The 23,332-nt window shown below is 36.5% G+C and overlaps 1 protein-coding gene across 1 annotated transcript in view; it reads left to right on the forward strand.

The window, feature by feature from the left end:
- Positions 1-6,527: 6,527 nt before the first annotated feature.
- Positions 6,528-23,332, forward strand: part of PPP1R13B (protein phosphatase 1, regulatory subunit 13B) — a 44,784-nt gene continuing 27,979 nt past the window's right edge. The window contains exons 1-3 of the mRNA XM_008936321.1: positions 6,528-6,675; positions 13,585-13,704; positions 15,064-15,131. Of these exons, the coding sequence (XP_008934569.1) occupies positions 6,528-6,675; positions 13,585-13,704; positions 15,064-15,131 (336 nt within the window). The remainder of the gene's footprint in view (positions 6,676-13,584; positions 13,705-15,063; positions 15,132-23,332) is intronic.

Genomic DNA, 23,332 nt, shown 5'->3' on the forward strand with positions numbered 1-23,332 from the left:
TCCTGGAAGAGGAATTGTTTTCCTTTGGCTTTGTCATTTCTTACCTTTACACAATGAAATTTCTAGGCTGGTTTTAAAAAAGGTGTGGAAATGTAGTAAGACTGAACAGCAGTGTGTGAATTTAGCCATATTAAATATCCAGCATATTCTTAACTCACAATAATGTTCTTGATAATTCTTAAATTGGCAGAAGTTATTAACACAAAAAGTTTTATTATTCACTATACATTTAATATCAGCTAGCCATTCCTGTGTCTAGACTGGATAATGAAAACAGTGGATAGCACAAAGGAAAAAAATAATAGTTTTAATTTTCTTGGGATGTGTGTGGGGTTTTTTTTAACCTTTTGTTCACTGCTTGAATGATCTTTTAATCTCTCATAGATGTGATTTTTCTAAATTATATTTTTATTGTGGTGATAAGTAAGTTATCTACAGGAAAAGTAATGATCGTTTGTTCTGTTTTTGCCAGAAACTGTTTTTGAGTGAAGATGTGGAGATCAGTTAAAAAACAGTTATATGTAAAGTAAAAAGCCAGCTGACTAATTTCCCATCTTCATGCCCAGAACTCAGATATTTCTCTTTTCTAGGTGAATATATTACTATTACTATAAGAAAATAATCTCTGACTTGGTTTAAAATCTAATGTTTCATCGTATCCTGAAATAGTACTTGTCTGATTGCTTTCTCATAACTTAAATAATTCCATTTTCTGAGAGTAGTATATCAGGAGATGTGTACTTACATGGGTTGTGTTATTGTATTTACAGTATTTATTGTATCAGCTATTTGAATTAGTAAATTAACAGGCATAATTAGTGGGTGTACAGTTTATTTCTTCTGAAGCATCAGTGTTGCAGGTCTTGGTAGCATAAGGTAATGATATAGTAAGATGTATGTCTTGTCTCCATGAAAATTGTTGTTAAAGATGATCTAATTAAATGTGTACCTGTTCTTTTTAGTTTGGGTTATTAGCTGAGGATCGAGGAATATATTTTATTCAGCAGTTAGAATTTTAGCTTGAAAACTTTAAAACTAGTTTTAGCTACATCAGCTACCATCTTCTGTTTTTCTGGGAGTGGTCTAGTTTTAGATTTTTAAGTCTTTGCATTGTAGTAGGGGACTGCAAGTGAAATTGTAAAACTCCTGAGTAGGGAAGTCAAAGTGGTTTCTAGGACAGCCTGAACAAGCTTATATTGAATAAAGGACATTTGAAAGGTTATTTGTTTCCATATAGTAGCATGTAGGGCATTTAGTTGTGGGATCTCTGCTGTGTAAACAAGTTATGAATGCATCTCTGTTGCACAGCTCTTGGAATCTTGGTTTGGGATGTAACAAGAGATGAACTGGACAGGTAGAGAAGTCTAAGTAGACAAAACAAGATTTGTCAGGCTGACTGGCAGCACTTTTCAGCATATGGACAACTTTTGTCTAGTGTGTTTTGTAGCCAGAACAGCAAAGGAGGGTCTTGAAGGAAAATAATGAAACCACACTTTGCAGGTGCATATAAAGCATGATGAACAATGCAGAAGAAAGCATAAAAACATTGGTTTAGTACATGGAGAGTAGTAACTCATGTAAAGGACCAACTCAGCAACAATTTCTTGATATGGAGTTAAGATTTCCATGTCACAGTGGAGCAGTGAAGACAAACTGCTTACCAGGACTGATAAAGTAAAGTATCATGGTCGAAACCATAGGCGTGAAGAATAAATTTTGCTCTGCTAGGAATTAAGATTTAAAAAGTCACACCAGTGAAAAGTTGGGAAACTGATAGCAAGTTTCCAATCTCTGAAAGCATTAGCTGGACCAGTTGATAGAAGGAAAAAACAAACCAACTACACCAACCTTATCGACATCTTGCATATTGTACAGGAAAGCTAGAGATACATCTGAGAAAATGATGGGCATCAACAATGTCTCTATTACAGCTTACGGTGATAGGTACTTGTGTATTATGATGAGAATGAAATCTAGGGAGTCATTGGAGAAACATGACTAAGGACTGTGCTACAGTCATATGGAACTCAAATTGATACCTAGGCATTCGCAAGAGATGATTGAAGACTATCAACATTTCAGCTTCATTAGCAAGAGATTGTATCTTAGAAAGATAATATTGTCATCTCTATGGATGATGCCATTGAAGTCTTTGTAAGTGACATTATCCAGCTGTAGAAAAAGAGGAGATAGTAAGAGAGGGTAAAGGTCTTGTAGATTTATCCCTCTTTCTACTTCCTTGAGAACCTGCAGGGATGATTGTGTCCTTTAAATAGCACAGGAAGTATGGTTGGAAGAAGGGAATTGTGACAGGAATGTGGAAAGGGGAGACAACATACTAAGCGGAACATGTAGACCTATTTGAAAAGGATCTGTTGGGCAGGGCAGATTTGGGTAGAGTCCTGATTCTGAGGCTCTCCTAGGAGGAGGTTATCTGTAAGCTGAAAAACAAGCGAGATGACAGGCCAGTTTTGAAGGCTGGTTGTAATGTTTGATGTAGCTTGTATGGCATGGAAAAGACCTGAACTGTGAAGGGATATACTAGAGTTTATGAGGAGTTTAAAAAGAGGAGTATAAAGAAATGAAAATTCATGAGAGTTGAAATAAAGCTATTGGTTTGGTAGAGGAGGAGCAGTAGAAAGTAACAGACAGGTAACATCAACTGTGTGGGTTGAGGAGGAGGGAAGCGTAAGATTTGGAGCTTGGTATCATTGTGGGAAAAAAACCCCATGATTTAGAAGCCCTGAGGTGACTTGCTCTTGAGTGTAACGGTTGATCCTGTTGTGTGACTTTGTGTCCAAGTAGTAAAAGTTTTGAATGATTGAACTGAGAGATCATAAAAAAAATGCTATAGTGGTTACGATCTCATTTTACCAGATGGGTTTTATACAGTTGTTCCTGTTTAGGAATCCATTTTAAAATGAGAAATCAAAGGCTTTATCTGTTCTCTTGTTTCCTAATCTTTGGCTAAGAATGATTTTTCATAAAGCTAATTTACTTAAGTGGGTGTACTGTGTATTTAATGTGTATGTTTCACTCTTATTCTTTAGCAGCAAATTTCCAGACTCTATCAGTGCTTCTTTTGTATTTTATCACTGTGAAATACCTCTGCTTCTGCTAAACCCACCACAAATAGGGACAGCTACTGCACTGGCTTGAAAATCTATATTAATATTGCAGTATATCAATAATGTTCAGTATATTGAATCTTCTTGTGCATGTTTTGGGAAATTTGTTTCATAGCACAATGTTTTAGGGGTTTTTTGGTATTATTCAGACAACCTGTTAAAAATAAATCCTTACTTAAGCTACTTTGCTTGAGGAGTAGTATGACAGTAGTTTGCTGTAGCACCTTGCCTGCTCATTAGTGAAACACCTTTCCCTGGGATGTCAAGCAGGTGATACTGTGAGTGACACACAGGTTTGGAAAAGACCATGATGGTACACTGTGGGCTGAGAAAACAAAGTGGTGTGCTTGAGGTACAGCAAATTTAGGTGTGGTCTTGCAAAGGCGACTGTGAGTTTATGTAGTTGAAGTCTGAATTTATGAGGAATTGATCGAGATATGTGGGATGGCTCACATCCCCAAGGCTTTTGTTTCTTCTTCAGACTGTCTGCAGATCCAGGCACATAATTCTGAACACATGAAACAAGTTTTCTGGACCAGAGTTACCTTTATAGCAATAAAAAATTAAAACTAGGAAACCATGTAAAAACCACATGATGCTAAGCCATTCTATTTAACCTTTCATAACAAGACAACAGGTTGTTCAGGCTAGTGGTGAAGAAGCAGTATGCATCATATAATGACTTCACTAAACCCAGGGTCTCTTGGTATTCTCATAAAATTTGGAAAACTTGGGGTTTATTTTAAAATTACTATCAAGTGTTATGGGGAAACTAGAATAGTGGCAATAATAACTCTTTTCAACTGGTGTGGTTTAATTTAACTTACATAATTTAAGGAACTTATAATAAGAAAATAAATTTAGCTGCCAAGGGGGGAGGGGAAAAAATGTTTTCTACCACCCCTGTGGCGAGGAGAAGAACTACTGTGTTTAAATGGTAAGGAAAGTTTTGACTATACTTTAAGAAACTTCTTGCAACAGGAACCGTGGATTTCTGGGGTGGATGCTTCAGGGAAGTGGTGGGATTTTCATCATGAAAGGCTTTTCAGAACAGGTTAAACAACCATCTCTGCAGAATAATGTACGTATAGTTGATAGTGCCTGAGGCCAAGAGACTGCATTAGATGACCTCTTAAGACTTCTACTAAGCCTGTTGTCTTATGTTCATATATGACTCTTTCTTCTTAAGTTTGAGGTCAAATTCCACTACTAGATTGCACATGAGTTATTTATTCCATAAAAGATTCCACAGCCAATGAATGTTGAGAGTATTTCTGAATCTTTTAGGGGGAAAAATAACGTGTGCTATTTACAGTATGTGGTTACAGGCACCTTCGTTACCATCTGCAGCTGCACCCTATGGCTTCCTCCTAGCTTGTACTGTATCTTCTGCTCTAGCTTTCTGTAATGCTGCCATTGGAGAGACTCGGGAGTAAATTTCACCAGATTTACAGCCCTGGATGACTGCTTCTTCTGTTGAATTATAGTTACCTGAAAGCTTCAGGATACAGCATACAAACTTGGCAGGCTGAGGGAGTGTAGAAACATGGACTAAAATATAGCCTGGAGGACTGACGAGGAGAATGAGAGCTGGAAGCCTGGGCTTTCTTGGAGTTTGTCCTGTGCCTGCTTCTAAAGTAGATAGGCTGCTCTTGCTCTGTAACTAGCTGCTATTAATACAAATCTCCAGTTTGGTCCAGGTATATGTTCCACAAATGAAAATATTATTAATGTTTTTAAGAATTGCCTATGCAGATTGAAGCACAACTCTGGTTAAGTGGAGAGTCCTCATTTAATGAAGAGCTTTTAAATAATCGGGTTTAATCTTTGTGGTTGTGATGCCACATTTTATTTACTGGAAAGATGTGAAAGAATTGTTTTTTCAGATAAAGTTACTAATTTTTTCACATTTTTTTTAGGGACATCTTATGATGGTATCTTTGTGTTTTAAACATCACATTCTCTCTGTTCCATCTCTGAGTTTACAGAACATTCTGACTACAGATGGGAAATGAAGGTGCAGAGAGAAAGGAAAAAAGTATCTGTTCAATTTTAAGCAGGATTTTAGGGTCAGATGTCTTTCAGAGGATTTAGGAATAGTTGTCTTTGAATACAGCCTTTATTGGTCCTCGACCAGTCTCACTAAGGAAAAAATGAATCACTTCAGCATCATTAAATTAGGCCTTTGTTTCTTGGTAGAATTTTTGGTCTTTTTTCTTCGTACAAGCTGTTAACTGTATGCTTCCAGCTTTTGCAGTAAATTACATGAGGGCCTGTGGAACAAATCAGTTGAGAATACTGCATAAGGCAGAGGCCCTTAATAGGGGGAATGTAGCAAACTAACGTGTTATTAATGATTGTATCATAATACATATGCACCAGGGGAGCAAGGTGGGTTAAGTTAATGTACACAGTTCTTGAGTATTTAACTTTGCAGCAAGTTACACCTGCTAACATAAAGAGGGATGGGAGTACCTCTGGATTATTATTTGTGCACAAAGGGTGGAGCAAGGAATCTGAACAGAAGTTTGCGTTGACTCAGATTAGTAGTAGCTCTTAAGGCTAGACTTTTTCCTCCATAGATTTCATCCCACATTTTCATTTTTCTATTTTCCATGATGTCAGGTCATCTTGAATGTTGTTAATCGGGGCACATGAAGAAAAGCTATTTTCTGTTTTGTGGCTAGTTTCCAACTGGAATAACTAGTCTTTCAGTGTCTAACTTTGGGCAAAGAGAGCACGCTTAGAACTACTGTAGGAGGTTGCAGGTACAGCCTGATCAACACAGCAAGCTCAGGGTGTGACTGAAGCAGTACAGAAAGAGCATGACTTTTCAGGGGGTTTTGACTCTAGCATATATACTGAGCAAATACAATCTTTTGGAAAATGTGGCTGGGTTGGGGTTTTTTTACTTTTTTTTTTTTTTTAACTCTGAGGCACACCATTTAACCAAAAGCTTGCTATTCAACTAAATATAACTGTATCTTCAGGCAAATTGCAAAAATTACATTTGTCATGCAAAGAGTTGTCCACCTGTGATGCTTCAGGTTACTTTTCCAAAGTATGTATTTATTTGCAACATTCAAATGCTATGATTTCAAGCATCTAACATACCAAAAATTGTTCCTTCCCTCCCAGACTTATTTTCAGACATTTCAAACCATTTCAGTTGAAGCTTTTAAAAAAATTGTCAATTCAATGCACTGTCAAAAAAATCAACACGAAGGACTAAAGCTTTGGCAAAGCTACAAGAAGTAGAAAACTACTTTGGTGGATCATGGTAACCAACCATAAGCATACATTTCCATTTACAGGAGGGTTATAAGTCTTACCCATAATCATATTCTTGTCTTTTTTTTTTTAATGTTCTGCTATTTTTCTTTTATTTTTTTATTTCAGATGATTTTAACTGTATTTTTGAGCAACAATGAACAGATTCTGACAGAAGTTCCAATCACACCAGAAACAACCTGTCGTGATGTAGTAGAGTTCTGCAAAGAGCCTGGAGAAGGAAGCTGCCATCTGGCTGAAGTATGGCGTGGAAACGGTAAGTGAAATGTTCACTGGAAACTGGATTAGTTTTTAAATGAATGGACCAATTATAAAAAAGGTCAGACTGACTTTTCAATATTAGTTATTTCAAATTGTACTTTTGTTTTTTTCCTAGCAAACTTTGATGCACAGCATGATACTTCAGTACCTGTAGACATTAATGCAGTTCTTGAGGTTTTTTTCTTCTCTTGTTTTCTTCCTCAGCATGGAGTATTTGATAAAATGCACATGTAAGATATGTTAGTATTCTGTATTTCATCTTTTCAGATTACATAAACAAAGCATTGAGTATTCTCCTCTTAGAACTAAAAGAAAGAATGGAGGGAGGGTGTTTTCTCACTTCTAGAAACCATTTATTTCAAATAGGCATGTGGCCTGTTTGGGTGGGAGGGTATTTAAATTACAATATACAGTCTCAGAGATCTTCTCTTCTAGTCAGTGAGTGCAGATCACCACCTGCATTCTTTCCAGACCTATTTCCTGACTTAGGCATGTGAACACAGCATGAAATTTAAGAATGAGTGTAGGTATTTCCTGTGTGACAAAGAGCCAGATGTTCTGCAGACAGAATTGTGCCAGATTTGGATGTAGTATCTCCAGCTTCTTCATAAACATTTCTCTCAAAGATTTGACAACCTGGGGCAGGTAGTACTGCCCATATCCTATCTGTTGCAATTGTTTTTTCACAGAATGGGGTGGGGAGTTCTTTTCAGGAGCGTGTTGAAACAGCTCTGTTATGGAGGGTTTTCTAGATGGATTCTTACAATTGCATGTAGTACAGGCCTCCAAGTTATAGTATGCCAGTGTGTAGATAGGAGTAGAATTGGTCGGGGGATGGGGATAACATGCAAGTTCTTATCCCTCAGTTACTAAGGTCACCCCTGTTCAAGCTGTTTATGTAATGTTTTGTATAAAGACTGATGATGTCATAACTTGGTACTGAATTCTTAAATTTTGCATAGAGGGGTGGTGTGGTTTAACCCCAGATGGCAACTAAACACCATACAACCTCACTCCCCTGTCAGGGGCTTTTTTGTCAAAATGAACAAATGTTGTCCCCATGCCTTTGGAGTTTTTGAGTATTAGCAATCAAGAATATTTTCCTCCGAGGGAAATTAATTATTCCTTCTTTTCTAAACTGCTCTAAGACTTTGTAAAGGGAAAGTCTGCCTCAAGAAGTCATTTCCTAATGACTTTAGGCAAGAGTAAGCAGGTCTGCAGTTCTAGGAATACAAATTCAGTTCATAGAATCATAGAATGTTTGGGCTGGAAGGGACCTCCAAACGTCATCTAGTCCAACCCCCCCCTGCAATAAGCAGGGACATCTCCAGCTAGATCAGGCTACTCTAAGCTTCATCTGGCTTTCATCATGCTTAGTTAGGAAACTGTCTTTAAGGATAAAACTTACAGGAGGGTTAAACTTTTTCAAATGGGAAGTTTAGATTACTCAGAGTCTATGATGCCAAGTGCATCACATAAACACAGTCTGCAGACTCTGTTTAAAACTTAACAGCACTTAAATATCCCTCATGTTTTCCAGTCACTTGTCTGTGAAAGTGTAACGTATATGGTATTATTTGTTCTTCTGCTTTCACAATACTTTGAGGGTGAAGTTCTTAAAAAATGCAGAGAATGTTGTCAGCTAGCTTCAAAGGGTAACTGTAAAGTTGGAAAGCAATCCACAACATCTTTCTGGGACGCTTAACACCTTGCAGCCTTGGCAAGTGGAAGCACGCATTTTCTGTAATCATTTCTAAGATTAAGAATAATTTTATCTCTGCATTTAATACATAATTTCTCAAAGCGTTAGATATCTAAAGCAAAATGTTTCTATAAAAAGAGAAATAAAACTTATCCTGTAAGTTGTTATGGAGAGACCAACACTAAATTTTGGGTATCTACCCTGAGTTATGTGGTCTTGGTCCCATTATAGTCAATAGAGATCAAGATATTACTGTAAATAGAACATGGAGATCACCGATTTCAGCCAGCTGCTATCTGAGTTTGAGCACTGGAGCTCACAAAGTTTTCTCAAGTAGATCACACCAAAGTTTAGGAGTAGAATCCTGCCCAAAGCTTCTACCTGTTCAATGAGTCTGTCATACTTTTCAAAATGTGCATGTGGCTCCAAGTTTTAAAAGAAACTTGCATGAAGCTGCTTTCACAAATCTAGCTTCACTTGCGAAATACCCAAGGTGATAGGTCTATGATCTATTCCACTGAAAGTGTGGAACAGAAAAGACAGGAGAGAATGAAAGAAAAAATCAGTCACTCACATTTTTGGATCTCTCAAAGTCGTCCTCTGTCAGTAAAAAAGATGTCCTGCACACTGGTTTTAAGTCTCTCTGACAGAATTTCAGCACAAGCATTTTGTTTGTTGTTCTTAAATGTAGGATACTGTTATAAAATTAGTGTGATAGTGGTCTCAGCTTCACGCCCCAAGGTCTGTGATACATATATTTCTCAGTGAAAAAACATTAATTTTTTTTATTTATTTTTTTTTTTTTTTTTTAAAAACGGGGATAGATATGGTATTTTTTCCTTTTACTGCTCCTGAGAGCTAAATTGAACTTTCCCCTGAAGTTTTTAAAAATAATTTTGCCTGGAGCAGAGATCAGATTTAGAAAACAAGATTCTAAACGGTGAAATGCAACAGTTAAAGCAACAAACAACTTAAGCTATGGTTCTGAGTGGGAAGTGTGAAGCAATTTGCACTGAAACTGCAGCATGTTATGCTGGTGGAAAAGTATTTTTTTCTCTTCTATTGCACTGTCTCAGACCCATCAACCCTTGTCCTCAAGAGGCCTACAAAGGTTCTTTCGGAGACCAGACATTCAGACATTATAGAAAGTAAAATTCCAAACAAAGGTCAGTAGAGAAAATCATGGGGTTTGAGAAAATCATTGGGTTTTGTCACATACCAGAAATAGTCTGTTTTCTCTGTAGTCTCTCCATGTTCCAGAGATGACAAATCACAGCTTGGTCCATAAGAGAGAGCTGTTGTACCTGTCCTTTTGTGAATGTGCTTAACTCCTATGTTCTACTGGTAGCCATAGCCTCTTTTAGATAGCCCAACTGTATAGTACATGTCTACTCAAATTCAAAGCAGTAGGACTTGTGGATTGTAGTTTTATCAGGTACAAAAATCAGTTTGTCTACCCAAAAGCTTGTCCATTTGCTAAATGTATCAATCTAACAAAGTACTGTCTCTTATAATAATCTTCCTCTTCTGAATGTGTCTATACAAATAAAGGAGAAATATTTTTTTATATATTTAGTGAGTGACAAAGATCATTTGTCTTCCAGAAAAATGTTGCTAAAATTCATGCAAGTTTGGCTCCAAAAATCGTGCAAGATTTCTAGCATTCAGACAAGGATTACAATAGCTTAATAATTGGAAAACATATTTGTTTGGGTTTTTTTGTTAGGTTTTCTATATTTGCTTTTGTGTGGCAAAGAAGAGGTTGAGGAGCTTCCCAAGAGTTGTAAGATAGTTAGGTATTGTTTGTATTACAGTTCAGAAACTGATTCCTCTCAGAGCTGTGTGGTGTAAATGTTTGGTTTATTTGCATTTGATTTTTGTGCTTCATTCTCTGTTCTGCCTTCTTCCTAGTTCCTTGAGATGAGTAATAGTTGAAAAAGGTGGTAACATTTGTGCCTGATGTATCAGTACATCTTGTACCACCTTGTGCTTTGTCAGTTTGAAGTTTTCTCTGTTTGCACGGATTTCTTATGCTATGATAGGATAAAAAAAATGCCACAGAATATTCTTCCTCATTCCCCAGCTATTGCAAATAGCAGTTGGTAAGGAGGCTGAAAGACAGGTGTGATGCCAGGAATTTGTAGTATGTTTCAAGAGAGAATGAATTTCAGCCTTTAAATCCACCCAGTACTCCATTATTCACTTCATTTACAACTGGAATGCCTTTCAGCAGTTGGTATTAATTGGTCTTCCTGAATTTAGTCATAACATAGAGGCAAATGACTGTGAACAAAATAGTTTTTTTACTACAAGTGGACTTCTGCAAACCTGAGAGGGGAAAGACTCGTTCTTCATCTTGCAGGGAACTCCCTCACTATGGAGAGAATCCATTACTATGTGTTCTGGTTTCATGTATAGCAGGCATAAATGTGTTTACTACAAACAGCGGGACAGTTTTAATCAGGATAAAAACACATTATGAAGTCTGAAACTTACTGTACTTTAGTGGATTTATGTTTCCAAAAGAAAGATTTTTGCAATTATTTTCTAAAATAGTGATGTGCTATCTGTGGTTTAGTCTTTCAGGGTATTTCAATCATTTCAGAATACTTAAAACTAGCACACTCTCCAAACTTTTGCTTAAAAGAAAAGGAGTGAATCTCACTTCTCAAAAGTCCTTCAGAATTTTCATCCAATTTATAACTTAAGGCTTTTTTTCAAATAACTATGGCCGTTTGCATATATCACAGTTTTCTACTTAGTTATTCATGAAAACAAACATCCTCCAGATACCTTTTAATGTGTTGTTCAAGTGTAGGGATCCAACCTGTTGCTTATTACTCTACACCCATTCTTCTATTTCACCTTTTATTCATTCTCTTCTATTTAAACGTTAAAAAACCTAAAATTAAAGTTTGAACTAGTGTTATGAAAACAATTATTGATAAATGTGTCTGTAACATCTGAGAAAAGTTTAACTGCAGGTTGTTTGTTTTAGCTTTGATTCTTGAAGAACAGGCATTTCCAGAAAATGTCCGTTTGTGGTATCCTAACTTATGGCAAATGAAAGATCATGCTTTCTTCCTGCAGTTTTTTTCTGGATTTAAAGAATTTAAACTGAAGGAAGCAATGGGGATTTCAATTCTTATCATGTATTATGTCAAATGTCAATGTGCCTTTCTTCTTCCCCACTCTTTTCTGACTCTATTTCATGTAGCTAAGTTGCACAGAGTGATTAGCACAAGTTTATTTTTCTTATCTCTGTTTCAGTGATTGTGATGTTGCTGTTACTATTTTAACCTGTTTTCAGCCTAATTTAGGGCAACATATTCCAGATTGGTTTTGTGGAGGAATTGCAAAACTGCAATTCTGCAACTGGAATTCCAAAATTAGCCCAACCCTGATGAGACAGATGGTTTTTTGGTACTTTATTATCAAGCTTCAGTTCTTGCTAGATTTACTTAGCAAATTTTTTATTTGGGAAAAATTCCTAAAGATTCTTATCTTCTGTGTCCTGATGTCTCTGAAACAAACAATTTAAATGTTTTTACACTCTGATCTTTAGAAGACTCATGCTGCAATTTTAGTGGATATGCTTCAAAGCACTTGAAACCTTACTTTAGGAGTTGAAAAACGTGAAAATCATGGTTTTTAAAATTCCTTTTCAAGAACTGAGTTGCAATAAGCCACTGACCTTATTCTTCTGTGCATAAACACTATTGACAGTGTTTCTTGGAGTAGTCCATTTGAGTGAAGAACAAGAAAAAAAAAAAAAGCTTTTTTTTTTTTTTTTTAAATCCAGGTGTGATTTTTTTGTTGTTGTGGGGTTGGATTTTTTTTTTTTAGGAAGATAGGTAATCAGCTTGTGGTTTAAATGACCCTTCTCTATTGAAAGCAGCTAGATCTAACTGTGGCTGAACTGTGTTAATCACTATATCTATTTGGTGTAACATATTTTTATGAGATGCTTTATTGTATTAAGTGCATTATGAGTCAAATGGTGAAAATGTATTGTTCTTTAAATACTACAATAAAGTATGCCTAGATTATCAAGACATGTATACATTCGTATTGTTCAGAATGCATATAAATTTAAGTAAATTTAATTACAAAATGTATGTTTGTGATATGGTTTTCCCAAGCTTTCACCAAGATACCAGTTGTATCTTCAAATAATTTTGTTTTCTCATGTCATATGGGTTAAGTAGGAAATGGATAACCAATTGTTAGCAGTGCTCTGCCTCATAGTAGATTCTGTGGTTTGGGCTTTAAGAACAGAGAGCATTTTGAAGAACACAAACTCTGCCTTTTGGGTTCCATCCAAGCTTGATTTTCTGTAGTAATATTGGTTTGACATGGTACTGTAGGAAAGGTAATTAAATCAATTCTAGTATAATTTTATTCTGATTAGAAGATATCTTCTAATACTATGCTTAGCATTACATCTTCAAAGATCTAAAAAGGGAGATTTTTTCTTACCTTAATGAAAACATTTAAAAATAAATGCGAGTATAATTACGGAAACAGCAAAAAAACTTTGCTTTTGAAATGTATTTTCATTTTGAAATACTAAATATATAGTGACCAGCCTTTTCATATGTGTGATCAATTTGGAAGATGTAAAACATTCTCATGGTGTACTTATATTTCTTTGAGGGAAAACAAAGACTGACTCCTGCACAGAAGTTAGCTTTTATTTGTTTAAAGATTTGCCAGTAATTGTGCTTATACTGAAAGTTAATGTCTGGCAGAGTGTAATGGAGCAGGAGCACCTGCTCAAGTTCTTAGGAGCTGGAACATCAATATAGTGATAAGGCTTTTACTCTTGAGTGGAAACCCACAGGTTCAAATTGAATTAGTAATTTTAATCATAGAGCAAAATATCCATCTGGTGGTGATGGGGAGCAAAGGTGCAAAAATCAGTACTGTGAAAAAAGGTGATGACAAAGAATTCCTAAATTCAGGTTTCTAAACACTGATAATTTTTGTATGGTTTTGCAAACTGGTTATGTCAGACTAGCTTTTGATATTGTGCAACTGTTGTCTGTTGGTGCCAATTTCTTTGACTTTGCATATGACAAAATATACTGGATAGATTGAATTGCTGCCAAAAAGGGCATTCTCATTCTTAATGAGAATTTTATAAAACTTTACTTATTTTAAATAGTTTTGATAGGGGTTTTTTTTGTCTTGTACTTTTAGAACGCCCCATACCCTTTGATCACATGATGTATGACCACCTACAGAAATGGGGTCCCCGCAGAGAAGAGGTGAAATTTTTTCTTCGTCATGAGGAGTCACCAGCTGAAAGTAATGAACAGAGTAAGTGCACTTGCCCTGTAGTGTTGTTAAGTGGGTTTGATTATCAGTGCTTTCAGTGAACTTCAATAGATATATGTAATACAACTTCCTTATGCTAAAGCCATTTTGAACCTTCCTCGGTAGCACGTGTATTCATGTTCTCAAATTCTCTTCTGCAGAATAACTTCTACCAGTCTGAGTAATATTTTAGTAGTAAGATCGGTCTCTGTTATGCTTCATCTTGGCAGGTATTAGAGGCTTAATGCATTTTTTTTTTTTTCTTGGTAAGAGGAAGTCTCTGTTTTGTGAGGGTTTTTATGACCTCCTGTTCTTTTTGACCTCTTGTTATCTTTCAGTTGCCCAATAGAAAATACTCAGTAAACTAGTTTGCATCCTTTATAAACTAAAATCTATTTTACAGACATTATTGGCAGAAGTCTCAGTGGCTTTCTCAGTACTTCATACAGAAATATATTATAGTGGTGATAATTTCCACGTTGAAAAATATCTGGTCTGCTTGGTTCTACAGGAAGAGTGTTTGTATAAAAAAGTGCCATATTAAGTGGGGCTTTCTTAAAAGACTGGTGTAAAAAAAAATTAGATCTCAATTGCCTAACTATTATAGACTGTACTTAGTTTATGAGAAGTCTTTTGAGGCTGTGCATTATATACTCAATAGCTGTCAGACTCTCTGAAGGACTGGAAAGGTATCTCGAAGCAAGATGTGTATTTGCATGCTCAGATCACCCTTACACATTCAGCTAACCTGACTACTTCTGACTACTACTTAGGGTTTTTGTTTTATTATTAAAGTACTACTTAAAATACTTGATCATTCCTTGAGCAATACAACTTTAACGTATGTTAAGAAATTTAAGATACACCTGAAGCCACAGAGTTTCATGTACAAGGGAAATGTTGCTTCTGAACCATTTATACAAGGCTTTTTAATTAATCATTGACCTGTGGATCCATTTATAGATTAAAGTTGCTTATAAGACATTAACAAAGCCTTCTTTCTTATATTTATTTATAACATACTCAAATGAAAGCTATTGCTTCTTGTGGACACAGAAATAGTAAACTTCAGCAGTCACACCCAGTACATTCCTTTTCATGACATTATTCCCTAATCACGAGTCAGAAGAGCAGAGTTGTGTCTCTGTACTTGTAAGAGAGGAAACTTATGGTATGACTGCTTTATTTCTTCTGACTCCACTGCTTACAAAGAATAACCTAATAAGAAAGAGTTTGAACTAGCAGAATAAAAATTCACAGGTAAAAGCTTCATATAAAAATTCTTGAAAAGAACAGATTCAAGAAAAAAAAAATTTGTGTTGAAAACTGAACTTTTGACTAAGAGTGATACTTTAATTTTAGGTGGACGTCAAGCCCAAAATCAAAGAAATGGCATAAATATACCTGCGGAGAAGCGTACAGAGAATGGGGTATGTAATAATTTATTACCTAAAGGTTTTGGATCAGTTCAACTGAAATACTGTTGTTGTTCAATATGTATTATGGTGAAAACTGGTGGAAAATATATAGATCTTGTGCTGTGTTGTTTGGTTTGTTTTGTTATAAGGTGAATAGGAGAATATGGCTTTCTCATGAGCTACTCTAAGTTTTCTGTCTAAAAGTTCACTTACGTGATGTGAGAAGCTCTCAGAGTCTTATTAATTACTCTGTCTTCTAATCTGTCTTCCTTTGTTTTATTCATCCTGTGTGAAGAAAAAAGCAGCTACATTGTTCTTTAATGCCAGTATTACCTGTCCAGATATCTTTTCTTGTTTGATTTTTCTCACTGGTCTTGACTCATGGCATAGCTTCATATGTTAAAAGATCAGAATGCATCTTGGATTGGGCTGGTTTGAGATGTTGGTAGAAGAGTTTGTATACCCCTCAGAGCCACATCTTTTTATACTGTTTTTTATGCACCTAACTCATTTCTACACCTTTTTTTTTAATTATAATATTACTAGATTTCTAGTTCAAAATACATACTGCATGGCACAAGCATAGGCAACCTCTTTGGTGGCATTCATGGAATCCTGACTTGAAAATTCTGTCTTTTACAAGAAAACGTACTACATTTCTTTCAAATTATCATGGCTTAAAAACCTACTCCTGTGCTCAAACTCCCTCAACTTTAGTCTCTCTTTTCTCATCCTTAAACTAATGAAAACTCTACAGAGAATATTCTGCTCTCATTTGCTCAGGGCCATTCTGCTGCCTTTACTAAGACGCTATAGATAGAGCTGACTGTTTCTAAATATTTTAAAATTTCAGTAAAAAGATTTGAGCTCACTAAATCACAGTTATATTGTGTATGAGGTACTGTCAATTTCCAGATATGCATAGGGCTCTTTCTCAGGATAAAATAATACTTAAACTTTAAATGTTAAAAATAATTGTGCAGATTAAACAATTCTGTGCTTGTATATTCCCTGAGAATTGACATCTAATATACGCACACACAAATACACAGCAACAAAGTTGTTCAGTCAGTTTTCAGCTCTTAGCAGCTTGTTTTGGGTATGGCATGCGGGCCTAGTGGAGGGAATTTTTTTCCCTATTCAAAACAGTCAATCATGTATTGCTTTCTGCCCTCCTTTTCTGCAGAGAACACAAGCTCACATCCTCTGCTGCACAGATCCCTTTATCCTGTTCCATTGTCATAGTGACAATGCAGTGAGATCATAGCGCTCTAGCGTGCTAGGGGAACATAACTCTTTCATGACCTCCCTGATCCACAACTCCATGGAAGTGGTAGCACACACACTTCATCTGAGATACCATATCTCTGGAAATTAGGACTGGCCTCTGCAGGATGGTTTACAGTCACATTTCTTGGCAGCACCAAAGTTTATGATAGCATGGCTTGGTATGTAGTTCCATTTGCTGCTAAGTTTTATGGGCAACGTTCAGACCTGGTAACTTGAGTAACATTGCTACCTATATTTTTTAAAAAACCCAAAACTCTGGCCACAAAATTAAATGTTATTAGGGAACTATTGCTTTAAAGCGGACTTTTACCAGGTTTAGGAAATTATTGAAACGTAAGAAAGACTAAAACCAGAAGGGGTTATATTAATGTAAATCATGGTGGGGTTTATGCTAAAGATGACACAAATTAGGTTTTGAAAGTGTATAAAACTAAGATTTTTTTTTTCAGTTGTGCCAAGTTTTAAATCAGAGGGGGAGGGGGAAAAAGAGGTGGCTTCAGGATCAAGGGTTTAATCAGCTTATACTTACGTAATGCATTAGGCTTATTCATTGTTACTGGCATGCTGAATGTTAGACTAGCTCAAAATTAATACAAACCAATGGAACATTGAAGACAGCTCAAACCTTACCAAATATTCTTCATTAAGGTATATTTTTGTTATTTTTACTGCTTTCATGGTTAAATAATTGATTTGTACTTAATATCTGTGTAAAGCTGAAAATGTGACATGCAGAGGAAACTATAAAGTGAATGTTTGCTTTAACATTTGGATCAATAGTCTGGAAAAATTATGAGTAGTCTGCAATTAAATTTGGATAATTCTATTCATTGGCATTTTGTTATATACAATAGCATTTTTTTATTCTTTGTATATGTTTGGTCAGCAATTATTTAAATAATGGTTAGCTTAAAATTACATTATATAAATGCTTACATTGCATGAGATTGTCTTCCAAATAAAGATTTGATGTTAAAAATAGAATAGGCTAGGTCTCTACGAAGAGTGAAACATGTGTTGTTGTAAAAAGAACACTTACAGGTAAGAGCTCATCTGAGAGCTTTACATTCTGCATAACAAAGTCTAAAGGAAAAATTGTAAATTGCCAAATTCTCTTATTCCTGAGGTGGCCTTCCAGGGTTTTCGTTTGTTTACAACTTTCCTTCTTGGAAGTGGAATTATGCTGCCATCAGGGCCTCATCTCTTTCCACCACTACACAAAGGTATAGATATATGGAGATAAGACTTACATAACCAACCATGTCCTTTTGCCAGGGATGTTGGACAGTGTTTCAAGAGGGATTTTCTTCTCTGAGAACAGATGCCTCTTCCTTTCTTTTACGTGTGTAACTGCAGTTTGATTTGAACACGAGTTGTAACAAGGGAAATTCTAATTAAGTATTGGGGAAAATCTCTCTCTGAGAGTCACAGACACTGTAACAGACAGTCTGGAGTCTGTGGAATTTCTATCTAGCTGAATAAAATCCTGAGCAGTCTGAACTGCTTCAAACAGAAGTTACTGAACCGGTGAGTGACTTCCAGAGGCTCCTTTCTACCTAATTATTCTTAGATTCTGTAATCGGTGGCCGTGAAACAGTGATCATACAATGCTGAGTCCTATTTGCTTCCAGATGTCCCAGCGTGATCCGTGCTTCATCGCATAGAAGCAGCAGCGGTCTGAAAACACAGAGAGGAAGTATAGTTGTAACCACTGGGGGTCAGTGGCAGATAGGAGAGGGACCGGGGAGCCACCGGCGTGGTGCAGCTGCCGGTCATCAACAGGAGAAGGGGATCAGAGGTGCACTTACAGGAAGTCCCAGAAAGAGCACTGGTAGGATGTTGGCAGTTGTCCAGGGGAAAAGGTAACCAGATAACTGACAGGTTTCTTGGAGATGAGAAAACAAGCAAGCAAATGTAGCTCAGGAGGAAAACAGGATGAGGTACAGGAAAGTGACAGAAGTAAAATGTATTGGCTCCAACAGAAGTAAATTAGTGTAATGAAAACAGTCTGTGTATGAAGACAGCACTTGTTTGCTGTAGTTGTTTGTTTTAAATTATTTTTCTCTTTGGTAATTTATTTGGTGAGAATAAAATGTCAGTTTGTGATCTCCTGTACCTTTTTCTCTTTAACTAGTTTTTGCTGTGTCTAGTATTAAAATTGCTCCCCAGATTTAGAGAGACTGATATCAATAAGCTTTTTTCTTGAATGATATCAACCGAACCCTTTGCCAAGAAATACAAAGTGGAACCCGATTTTATGTCTCACTGTGAAATTTGTGTTAGCTTTAGTGCAAAAGAAACTCATAGAGGAAGAAAAGTTCACTATCATCCCGGAGTTAAGAATCACAGTGCTGTAAATTTTCTTAGTCTTGAAGCTGTGACCAATAGGTAAAATTGATAATTAAAATTTTTTGCTTATTAAATAACAGAACTGCACCTCACTAATTCTGTTAAAGTAGCTTAAATCAGGCTTTTTTTTTTTTTTTTTTTTTTCCCTGGGTTTTTCTAGAGAAGAAGAGGCTGAGAGGTGACCTAAGATGTTAAAAAAGGTTTTTTTTTTTTTTTTTTTTTTTTCCCTGGTGTCTTCTAGAGAAGAAGAGGCTGAGAGGTGACCTTATTGCTCTCTACAACTACCTTAAAGGAGGTTGTAGTGAGGCTGGTGTTGGTCTCTTCTCCCAAATTACTAATGATGGAATGAAAAGAGATGGTCTCAAGTTGCACCAGGGGAGGTTCGAAAGGCTGTTAGGATGAGTTTCTTCACTGAATGGTTAGGCACTGGAACGGGCTGCCGAGGAAGGGGGTGGAGTCATCATCCCTAGAGGTATTCAAGAAAACAAGTAGATGTAGCACTTGAGGCTATGGTTTAGTGGTTAGGGAAATGGTGGGAGGAGGGTTGGACTTGATGATCCTGGAAGTCCTTTCCAACCATAGTGATTCCCATGATTCTAGAAAAAATTTTTACAACAGGTAGTCCAACTGTTCTAGCATCAGGAGACTCTTAAACTTTTGTGCTGGGGAAATTGCTCAGGGAAATTCCGTTAACAGGTAGGTTAAAAGTTCTACGTACATGTGTATGCAAAGCAGTTTTTAATAGTACTGATTTGACTTAGGAGAGCAGATGGCTGCTGACGGAGGGTAGATAACCCTCTGATACAGTCAGTCTGTCCCAGTCTGTTGTGACAGTAGAAAAGCTACCCTGCCTTTGAGTTCCTGTGGTAGATCTTGTGAAATTCTGGGCTTACAGTTTAGATAGATTTATGTGCCGTGCCAAAATCCTTGAGCAGAATTGTATGTTGTTCATTAGTTTTGATGATTTGATCTGCACAAGTGCAACCAGATAAAAAGGCATTAAACATGTAATGTACGTTTTGTTTGTTGTAATATGACAATTCAAATTTTTAAAATGTGTTCTAAAAAGCATCTGATAAAATTAAATAGATGGCTGAATGGAGGGGTTTTACAAGTATACTTGCACAGGTGAAATATTTAAAGGTTTCCTTAGCCTGTCAGGAAAAGACATGACAAAACCTAATTGTGAAGAAAAAGGCAAACAAGGTAAATTTTTAGCAGAAGTAGTAACCTCAAAAGATGAGAAATACATTATATGTGCTTAAATTCTCTCATTTAAAATGAAGGATAAAGAGCTTAGTCCGGTATAGGAGTTGCTCTTCAAACCTGAGCTGGAAATTTAATTTAATATAAGCTTGTAAGTATTAAGTACTTTCTGTTTGTACCATTTAACAGCGTACTTGGAAGAGGCTGCCATTCACATACATAAGACAGGTTTTAATCAAATTAGTTTAAAATAAACAAATGACTGTGTCAGTCTTGGAACTCAAGATTTTTTCAGGGGTCTCATGCCAAAGTCTAAGCAAATAATACCATTAAAAGATTATCAAAAGGTATGTAGGCACAAGGAATTGTAACAGTTTGCTGAGACTACTTTTTTTCCCTGAAAAAATTTTCTTACAGGATTCCTGGAACATTTTGACCATGTAAAAAAGCTGGTAATTACATCAGATCCAGGTTTTCCTAATTTTCTGCTGCAACTTTGTTGCTTTTGTTAAGGAGACAAAAATGATTGTATCTGGCAGTTTTAGGCTCAAGGGTGTTCCCCTGTCTGAGACATACTTTCCTAAGGTTGTTTTTACCTGTCAGAGAGGGGAGCCTTGCTGCCCTTACAGCAGCCTTCTGCATTGTCAGACTTCTAGTTCAAGGCCTGGGTCAGCTTAAGAGAGTTTGCATTCTCCTCAGGCTGATGAAGTTCATTGTTAAGTCTGTCTGAAGCATTTTCCAGACAGCTGGCGGGATCTTGCTCTTCAAAAAATAGCAAAACTAATCCAACTAAAGGACTTAAGGGAAAAAAATTAAATTATGAAGGTAAAAAAAATTACAGTCTAAAGCTAATTTTAATACATATAAATAGCTTTCGAATTCTTGCTGGACTAGAAATCCCAGTCTCGTCACACCTCAGTCAAGGATAGTTATATAGGGTAACATCTATACAAGACTAATATGTGGTCTCATTGAAAGAGCTTCTATGAAACTCTAGGGAATTAAAATGGTCTTGACCTCATATCTCACTCTGAGGCCTCATGTAAACTTTTCAGGCAGAATCACATCATTCTTGGGTTTGGAATGTTGGGAATGGTGTTTTCATGTGTCCTGTGCAATCACAAATATATTTTAATCCATAATAGACAAAGGTACTAGGATGCTTACATTTAATGAGACTAATTTGATAAATTTTGTCACACTGTGTAATCATTTTCTTGCTATAATTTTAATTATAATAGCATTAGTTATTCGTAATATTAGCTCTTAATATCTGACTGTTTTGAGGAGTCTTAAGATCTAAGACTGGGAACAGGAAACACTCTTGGAACGCCCTTGGAACATTGCAAGAGGACTGTTTTCCTCCATATATTTACATAATTTTTACTCTGTCACTCTGGGTACGAAATATCTATGTAAATGGCTATGAATATGAAAGTTACTTACAATATACAGACTTGTAGTATTCAGACACTTAACACACTGTTACTTCTAGTATCCAGACCTTGTAGTTCTGCTCTTCTGGACAAGTTACAAGGAGCAAAGATGTGGGTTTCTAGTCCATAACATCTAACAGGTACCCATTCTGCAGAGAAGGAAAGACCTAAACTGCACCATTTACTCAATCTACACCTTTAGTTCCCACTTTTACAAGTCTGACTTTGCTTTTGCTCACACTGTGGAGTTTTACAGCAGAACTTGGTTGCAGATGTCCATTGAAGGGAGAGGATGAGAAGTCCTGGCCATTTGTTTGTCCAACCTCTAACTGTGGTATTTATTTTCATGTATTTGTATTGTGAATGTGGAGCAATAGAATTCACTCTTTTCCCTAGATTTCTAACTTAATGAAGCATGTGGAGAATTGCCTCCAGTTGTCACTGCACACAGAGATCCTGAGCTGCTTGGCTCTTATATAAAGGCAGAGTACTTTAGCTGACGCATAATATTATATACATTGGCTCATAAAGTAAATGTTACTTAAAGAGTTCATTTGTTATTTTTCATGAAGTGTTGCTGTGCTTTGACAGTGCTTACACTGGCACTGTGAACTTCAATGGCTTTTGTCACAATTGTATGTTTTTGCATTAGTATCAGTTTTAGTTAAGCCAAGTAATTTAATATTAAAGGTATTGTAAGGAAGATTTGACTTGTCCTTTCCTTTATTGCTGTAGTTCTTTACAGGAGGCAGGTTATGAAATGCCCTGCGTGAATGCAAAGCTCCAAGAGCTTAACCGTAAGAGCTCAAGAGTTTAGACTTGTCCCTCTGAGCAGCTTGCAGTCCTGAGCAGGAGACTGCTGGTACTTACAAGGCCAACTATTCCTTTTCAGGCCACCTTTAGAATTCTGTCTTTTGTGTAGCTGTGTCATCTGCAGATTGGTGTTTCCTCTCATCTTCTCCACGGTCTCTGTGGTTTTTCTTATGCAGTGCTGCTGTGGCCTCTTTTCTCTGACACACCTTTCCATGTGCAGTGACTTGCTTGTTTAGTTTCCTGTCCATCTAGCCCTTGGACACCTAGCATAACTATTTCCCACCTGCGTGTTTTTCCCAGGCAAGTGAACCTTTTAGTTTCTCTGTTGTCTCTGCAGCTGCCTCCAGATCTAATTGTTGTTAGGTTTGTTCCCCCTGCAGTCTTCCTCAGATCAAAGCAGAGAAAATGAAAGTCCCTCTGGCTAATTTAGGAGCAAGGGAACCAAACTTGTTTTTCTTCTCATATTCCTCTGGGTTGATCGTATTCTGCAGCTCATACCTTTCCTTGCTTGCTAAAAATAAGCCTGTTTTTTATGCCACTGGAATATTCACTGTGTTGTGTTTGGACCTTATGGAGATACACTGGGCTGGATCTCTTGTGTAAGTGCACTGAATCATGCTTGAATTACTTTCTTGAAAGAGCGAAGAGAGGGTGAACTTGCATGTCGTTTGTGAGTTTCACAAGGTAAAGTACAGCTTTTTGGGGTTTATATCATAATTTTTAGGTACATAGGAAATTGTTAATGGGGTTCAGTATTTTCTTTATTTAAAAATCCTTAGGTCTAGGTTTTGGCTTGCTGCAGTCTTCTCTGGCTTGCAGCTTCCTGGTTTATGCTGTTACACAAATTCTTTAGCTTTATTGCTAGCTCGGGTATTCATCTTTTTGCCTTGCAAGACTTAAGATAAAAGCTGATGTAGGGAAGAGCATATAGCAAACACTGAAAAGGTTACTCACATAAGATTGTGGTATCTTTTTGGCTGTACTTGTTTGACTTTTTATCTTAATCTCAGTAAAGAAACTGTTAAATTTCAGGAGATATGTTTTTCTGTCATTTCATTTTCTATTTAATTTTACTGTTTAATGGTTTTCCCAGTCTTTGTGGTATTCAGTTTTTGCAGT

Source organism: Merops nubicus, unplaced genomic scaffold, assembly GCF_000691845.1.
Source record: "Merops nubicus isolate BGI_N331 unplaced genomic scaffold, ASM69184v1 scaffold4960, whole genome shotgun sequence".
Classification (NCBI taxonomy): domain Eukaryota; kingdom Metazoa; phylum Chordata; class Aves; order Coraciiformes; family Meropidae; genus Merops; species Merops nubicus.